Source organism: Penaeus monodon, chromosome 17 (genome assembly GCF_015228065.2).
Source record: "Penaeus monodon isolate SGIC_2016 chromosome 17, NSTDA_Pmon_1, whole genome shotgun sequence".
In the NCBI taxonomy this organism is placed as follows: Eukaryota; Metazoa; Arthropoda; class Malacostraca; order Decapoda; family Penaeidae; genus Penaeus; species Penaeus monodon.
In genome coordinates, this window is record NC_051402.1 from 21,495,357 (window position 1) to 21,503,202 (window position 7,846).

Consider the following 7,846-nt stretch of genomic DNA (forward strand, 5'->3'; position numbering starts at 1 on the left):
GTAATTTGTATATACATTCATACATCCATCATAATATACAAACACACACACAACACACACACACACACACACACACACACACAGATATATATATGTATATATTTTTTTTTTTTCTTCTTTTTTTTCTTTTTTCAACAGCAATTCATTCCACTGCAGGACAATTCACTTACTGAGAGGTTATATATGGCAGTGCCACCCTTGCCTGATTGGATGCCCTTCCTAATCAACCGCGGTTTGTGCCACGGCGGTGACTTCCCGTACGACACTTGCGTTTGACTTCTCAAGGCGATATGTCGTTTTCTAGGAGGGCAATCGAGGTGAAGTTCCTTGCCCAAGGGAACAATGCGCCGGTCGGTGACTCGAACCCTCGAACTCAGATTGCCGTCGTGACAATCTTGAGTCCGATGCCCTAACCGCTCGGCCACCACGGCCTCATATATATATATATATATATATATATATATATATATTATATATATATATATATATATATACACAATACATATATATATATATATATATATATATATAAATATTTTATATATATATATATATATATTATATATATTATATATATCTCTATATCTTATATATATATATATATATATATATATATCTATATATTATTATTATTGTTCTATATTTTGTTATATTAATATATCTATATATATATATCTATCTATATCTATATATATTTTTAATATTATATGTATTGTGTATATATATATATCTATATATATCTATTTTTATCTATATATATATATATCTATTATATTATATATATGAGGCCGTGGTGGCCGAGCGGTTAGGGCATCGGACTCAAGATTGTCACGACGGCAATCTGAGTTCGAGGGTTCGAGTCACCGACCGGCGCATTGTTCCCTTGGGCAAGGAACGTCACCTCGATTGCCCTCCTAGAAAACGACATATCCCCTTTGAGAAGTCAAACGCAGTGTCGTACGGGAAGTCACCGCCGTGGCACAAACCGCGGTTGATTAGGAAGGGCATCCAATCAGGCAAGGGTGGCACTGCCATATATAACCTCTCAGTAAGTGAATTGTCCTGCAGTGGAATGAATTGCTGTTGAAAAAAGAAAAAAAAGAAGAAAAAAAAAATATATATACATATATATATCTGTGTGTGTGTGTGTGTGTGTGTGTGTGTGTGTTTGTGTGTGTGTTTGTATATTATGTATATGTATGTATGAACATGTATATATACAAATACATACACACACACACACACACACACATACACTCTCACACACACACACACACACACACACACACACACACACACACACACACAATATATATATATATATATATATTATATATATATATATATACATATATGTATATATCATCAATAACGGTAAGCTCATGTTTGAGCAGCCGTGGACCTCTCCACCATCCTTCGCCACTAAACTCGATCTTACGCTTTTCTTTCCACTTATACCATCGACAGCCCGCAAATATCTTTGATATTGTCGCTCAGTCTTGTCTTCGGTTTCCCTCTTCCTCTGTTTCCTATCACCATCCCTGTCAGAAAGTTTTTCTCAATACTTTTACTTCTCATTACATGACCAATAACTTTAATTTCCTCTTGTTCAGATGTCCAACAGTCGGTCTTTACAATTTATTTTTCTCAGCACTTCATCATTCGTCTTCTCTGTCCAGCTAATACGCAGTACTCGTCTGTAACACCACATTTCAAACTATTGATCTTTTTCTTGTCTATCTACTTCAACCCCCAAACACTCAGAACCATATGATGCAATTGGGAAACTAATGAGTTCAAAAACCTCAGCTTTGTCCGTAAGGTAATGCTCCGGTCTTTCCAGATGTTATTGAGAGCAATTGTGGTGCTTTTGACAATGGTAATTCTTCTTTTATCTCCGGTGAATCATCATATGTATTAGTTAAAACAGCTCCAGATAAGTGAACTCTTTCACATTTTCCACAATCTTTCCCATTGATTGTAACATGTTCATCATTGTTCATTGCCGGTTATCTTTGAATCTTCATGATCTTAGTTTTCTTGGCATTAAGAAACAGCCAGCCTTTTCGCTTGCTTCTCTAACTTTATCTAGTAGTTGTTGTAGTTCAGTGATACTGCTGGCACCAAACTATATCATCGGCGTACCTCAGATTTGATTTTTTTGTATCCCCCAAACATCCACAGTTCCTTCAAATTCTCTAGAGCACCTCTCATAATTGTTTCAGAATATATTAAAGAGGTGCGGAGACAGAATGCAACCCTGTCGTACTCCTTGTTTGACTTCGAACCATTCTGTTAACCATAATGGTTCTTACAGCTGCTTGTTTGGTCATAAAAGGCTTTTATTAATTGGATGATGTGTTTTGGAAACTTCATATCGTACATGTTATTCCAGAGGATATCGTGATCACAGTATCAAAGCTTTCACATAATCGATGAAACACAGGTATGGTCTTTTTGATGTTCTCTGTTTTCTCTATGATAAATTTTTAAATTTAGAATCTGGTTTCTGGTACCTTTCCAGGGCGAAACCCGCTTGTTCGTCTGCAATTTCCTCTCGAAACTTCAACTTCATTCTTTCAGCAATAATTTTCAACAAATTTTTGCTGCTGTGACTTATTAAGGCATTGTCCTATTATTGTTGCATTGGAGTGCGTCCCTTTTTTAGGTAGGGGAGTAAGACTGATTTTACCCAGTCTTCTGGCCATTTTCTTCTTTCCCGTATTTTTGTACAGAGTTTGTAGAAGATATTCAACACTTTCGCCAGCATTCTTATTAGTTCTGCTGTTATTTCATCTATTCCGGGCTCTTGTTATTCTTTACTTCTTTTATGGCTTTTATAACTTCGTCCAGCAGAGGCGGTGGTACATCCTCGATGTCATTGAGTCTAATTAATGTTGTTGTTAGATTTTTATTCTTTTTTTATAGTTGGAACAATATTGATTCCATCTATCTTTGACTTCTTTTCCATCACATAAACAAGTCCCTCTTCAGTTTTGATAGTGTCCATTGTAGGTTTAAATTTCGTGTGATGTTTCGTACTACTTGGTAGAGTTCTTTAGTTGTCTTTTTGATAGAACAGTTTTCAATTCTCTGGCAATGTTCATTTAATATTTTTCCTTATCTTGTCGCAATAATCTTTGAATTTTTGTATTTTGTTTTTTGTAAATTACTTTTTCAACTGGATTATTGATACCTTTTTTTTTTTAGGCATCTTCTTGTTTCAATTTCACTTAGTGTTTTTTCAGATATCCAGGGGGAATTTGTCTTTTTCTTTTTGTCGATAGTTTCTTAAGCAGTGCTCAGCAAGAGTTCTTTTCCTTCTTCCCACACTCATTTGGTGTTTTTTTCATCTTCACATTGATTGAGTATTTCAAATTTGTTTGACACTGCAATTCTGTATTGTTATCAAGAGTTTTTGTAGTCGAGCTTTAGAGGTGTGTTGGACGCTCTATCTTTTTGAGTCTTTTTTAAAGTCGATAGTTATAGTTGGTGGTCACTGTTGCAGTCGGCACCAGGTCTTGTTTTGGAATTTTTTATGCACGTCTTCCATTTTTGGTTCAGCACAATGTAGTCAAATTTGGGTTTCGTGTTCTTTTGTCTGGTGAAAACCACGTGTAACAAGTGTCTTGGGTGGTGTTGGAACAATGTATTGGCTATAACTAAATTATTTGTACTACAGAATTCAATAAATCTTTACCTCTTTCATTTATATCTCCAAAGCCGAATTTCCACAGGTGTAATTTTTTAGATTATTTTTTCCTACTTTGGCGTTGAGGTCTCCATGATTATTTTTACATCTCTGTTAGGGATGTGTCTAAAGTATCTTGGAGAGATTTATAAAAATTTCCATTTCTTCATCACTTGCAATATTGGTTGGTGCGTAGCATTGTATAATACTAATATTATGAGGTTTTGCTTGTATTCTGACTTTTAAAATGCGATCATTTATTGGGCTGTACCCAATTAGTGCATTTGCAGTTTTTTCGTGAGAATCATAACAACTCCGTGACTATAATTTTCCTTCTTCTTTTCCAGAAAAAAGAACTGTCTTGTTTTCTTTAGTTTTTGAAACTTCCATTACTTTTCCAAATTTGGTCTCACTTATTCCTAGTATTTGAATGTTGTATCTATCCATTTCGTTACAGACAGTATGTAATTTACCCATCTCTTTTATTTCCTTACGTTCCACGTTCCGATTTTTAATGTGTTTCTTAATTGGACCTGTTTTCTTTATCTTCTTTGTCTTCCAGATGCATGTTTAACATTGTCAGCCTGGTTGCCCACTAACTAACGCGCCCCTTGATAACCCACGCGACGGGCGATGTGGTATGAATTATCGTTTCTGTATTTAATCATTGGTGTAGAGGTTTGTCAGGGGAAAATAAAAGTTGAGTGGAATCCCCCAGGCTCCTTCTCAACTCGCAGTCTCCAACTAATTAGGAGAAACTATCTCTGCCGCTTTTTAAAACAGTTACCTGTAATACGCCAACATATTATTTGGTGAACCCGTAATCTAGACTGAAAGGGGTTTTCACCAGATATCCACTGCCCTGCTGCCGACAGTTTCACCGCAACCCTGGTATAGGGAGCTAAAAGGGTGCTATCCTTGTTCAAGGGAACCCCAGGGTGCAGTTTATTGTCTTACCCAGGACAAAAATATATATATATATATATATAAAATATATATATATATATATATATACATATACATATTTGTATATATATACACGTTCATACATACATATACATAATATATAAACACACATACACACACACACACACACACGCACACACACACACACACACACACACACATATATGTATATATATATGTATATATATATGTATATATATATATATATATATATATATATATATTTTATTATAGATATACCTGTCTATATATATATATATATATATATGTGTGTGTGTGTGTGTGTGTGTGTGTGTGTGTGTGTGTGTGTGTGTGTGTGTACATTTATATATATATATACACGTTCATACATACATATACATATATAACACCACACGCGCACACACACACAGATATATATTATAATATATATATATATATATATATATATATTATTATATATATATATATATATATATATAGGATCGAGTTTAGTGGCGAGGGATGGTGGAGAGGTCCACGGCTGCTCAAACATGAGCATACCGTTTTTGATTGATATATATATATGTGTGTGTGTGTGTGTGTGTGTGTGTGTTGTGTGTGTGTGTGTGTGAGAGTGTGTGTTGTGTGTGTGTGTGTGGTGTATGTGTGTGTTTACATATTATGTATATGTATATATGAATGTGTATATATATACAAATATGTTTATATATATATATATTATATATCTATTATTATAAAATATATATTATATATTTATATATATATTTATATATACACACATATATCTGTATATATATGTACATATATATATATATATATATCTATATATATATATATATATATATATGTGTGTGTGTGTGTGTGTGTGTGTGTGTGTGTGTGTTGTGTGTGTGTGAGCGTGTGTGTGTGTGTGTGTGTGTGTGTGTGTCTGTGTGTGTGGGGGGTGTGTATGTATGTACACACCACACACACACACACACCACACACACACCGATATATATATATATATTATCTATATATATAATATATATTATTATATTTTATATATATTATGTATGTATGTATATATATATGTATGTATACATATGTATATATATATATATATATATATATATATATATATATATATATATATATCGATCGGTAAGTAAGATTGATTTACGATTAAACGTTTTTCTTTCAACAGAGAAGAGATGGCAGGTGATGGAACTCCAAACACGGTGTCCGAATGTCCCTCAGGTCTGGTAGGTAGTTACGGTGAAGCCACCGTGAGGTGAGTCTCCGCTTATTAGGCGGGGCGAAGAGCGGAAAGCAGCATTCGCCTACTGACCAACATGGGTTTCAGCAGTTCTCTTTGCCTTCTTTCGGTGTTCTTTCTGCCCTATTGCTGGACGAAACCTCTATTGGACCGTGATGGGACCTGTGCTGTGTGGCCCTCCGAATGCGGGCGTCAAGTGGGTTCCCGCATCGTGGGTGGGGAGGAGTCCACCACCCAGCAGTGGCCGTGGGTGGCGAGTCTCAACATGGTGTGGGGAAGCCACTTTTGCGGGGGCTCTTTCATTACCCGGCGCCACGTGGTGACTGCTGCCCACTGCGTGTCCTTCTTCCGCCTCCTGCCGCATTTTCTGCAGGTGCGGGTGGGCGGCCACGACGCGCAGGTCACGGCCCGCGTGTCCCTCGTCAGCATCCACCCCAACTTCGGACGCCTTGCCAAGTTCGACTCCGACCTAGCGTTGCTCACGTTGGCGGAGCCCGTGGTCTTCAACACCGCCACAGCGCCGGTGTGCCTGCCGTCAGCCGAGGCGACGCCGGGCCGACCAGCGATGGTAGTCGGCTGGGGCAAGGTCGCTGAGGGCGCGCAGGTCTTCAGCCAGACCCTCCGTCAGGTTGAAGTCGAGCTTCAGGACAAGGACGCCTGTGCCGGTTATGGCTCGTCACTAACGCACGGTATGTTGTGTGCAGGCGTGAGTGGCGGTGGACGCGACTCCTGCCACGGTGACTCGGGCGGGCCTCTCATGACTCAGGACGGCGACTCCCGGTGGGTAATCGCGGGCGTCGTCAGTTTCGGCCGAGGCTGTGGGCGGCCAGATTTTCCGGGCGTCTATGTTGACTTGTTCCACTTCAGGGATTGGATTGTTGATTTGGTTATGTAATAAACATGCACTAAGTTCCACATTCTGTTTCATTTGCAGCTAAAATTATAAGATAACAACTGGAGATTACACAGATTACTAATTACACAGTAACGTAATTATTAATTATTGACTATCAAAGCAATGAAAGAAAGAACGTGGTACCAACAGCATGAAGAAATTCCCTTGATGTTCCTACGTGTTCAGTGGAAAATTCCGTAATCTTATTTGTGCTTGAAATGCTGGCATTACTGCATTCAGCAGAACATGGAAGCAAAAGTCTGAAAACTCTTCTAAAGTGCGTCCAGTTTTAGGAAATTCTAATCTCCAGACACTTAATAGTTATGTTAACGTATGTCTGGACTGTCAAAACTCGCACCTCAATTGCCTGCCTAGCCGCTGGGTGGGTAAGCCAGCCCAAGTCAGTGCCGGTCCCAGAACCGGGTAAATAGAGATGGTGACTCGATAAAAACACCGGGGGGAGGGCAACGTAGGCACACAGAAACACACATACACACACACATACACACACACACGCACAGAAACACACACACACACTTTTTTACGGTAGGTTCAAGCCGCCGTGATCATAGCATGATACTTAATTGTAGTTTTCATGTTGTGATGCTCTTGGAGTGAGTACGTGGTAGGGTCCCCAGTTCCTTTCCACGGAGAGTGCCGGTGTTACCTTTCTAGGTAATCATTCTCTCTATTTATCCGGGTTTGGGACCAGTTATAAAAAATTTCCATTTCTTTATCACTTGCAATATTGGTTGGTGCGTAGCATTGTATAATACTAATATTATGAGGTTTTGCTTGTATTCTGACTTTTAAATGCGATCATTTATTGGCTGTACCCAATTAGTGATTTGCGTTTTTTTCGTGAGAATCATAGCACTCCGTGATATATTTCCTTCTTCTTTTCAAAAAAAAAACTGTCTTGTTTTCTTTAGTTTTGAACTTCCATTACTTTTCCAAATGTCTCACATATTCCTAGTATTTGAATGTTGTATCTATCCTTTCGTTCAGACGTATTATTTCCCATCTTTTCTTTTCCCAAAGTTCCACCCCTTTT

The 7,846-nt window shown here is 37.8% G+C and overlaps 2 protein-coding genes across 2 annotated transcripts in view; one reads left to right on the top strand and one right to left on the bottom strand.

Annotated features, from left to right (window-relative positions):
• LOC119583310 (hepatitis A virus cellular receptor 1-like) overlaps positions 1–5,975 on the bottom strand; it is an 8,782-nt gene extending 2,807 nt beyond the window's left edge. Inside the window, exon 1 of the mRNA XM_037931782.1 lies at positions 5,966–5,975. Coding sequence (XP_037787710.1) covers positions 5,966–5,975 — 10 coding nt within the window. The remainder of the gene's footprint in view (positions 1–5,965) is intronic.
• The window catches only part of LOC119583311 (brain-specific serine protease 4-like), a 28,210-nt gene continuing 26,337 nt past the window's right edge, over positions 5,974–7,846 (top strand). The window contains exons 1-2 of the mRNA XM_037931783.1: positions 5,974–6,788; positions 7,036–7,123. Of these exons, the coding sequence (XP_037787711.1) occupies positions 5,974–6,788; positions 7,036–7,123 (903 nt within the window). The remainder of the gene's footprint in view (positions 6,789–7,035; positions 7,124–7,846) is intronic.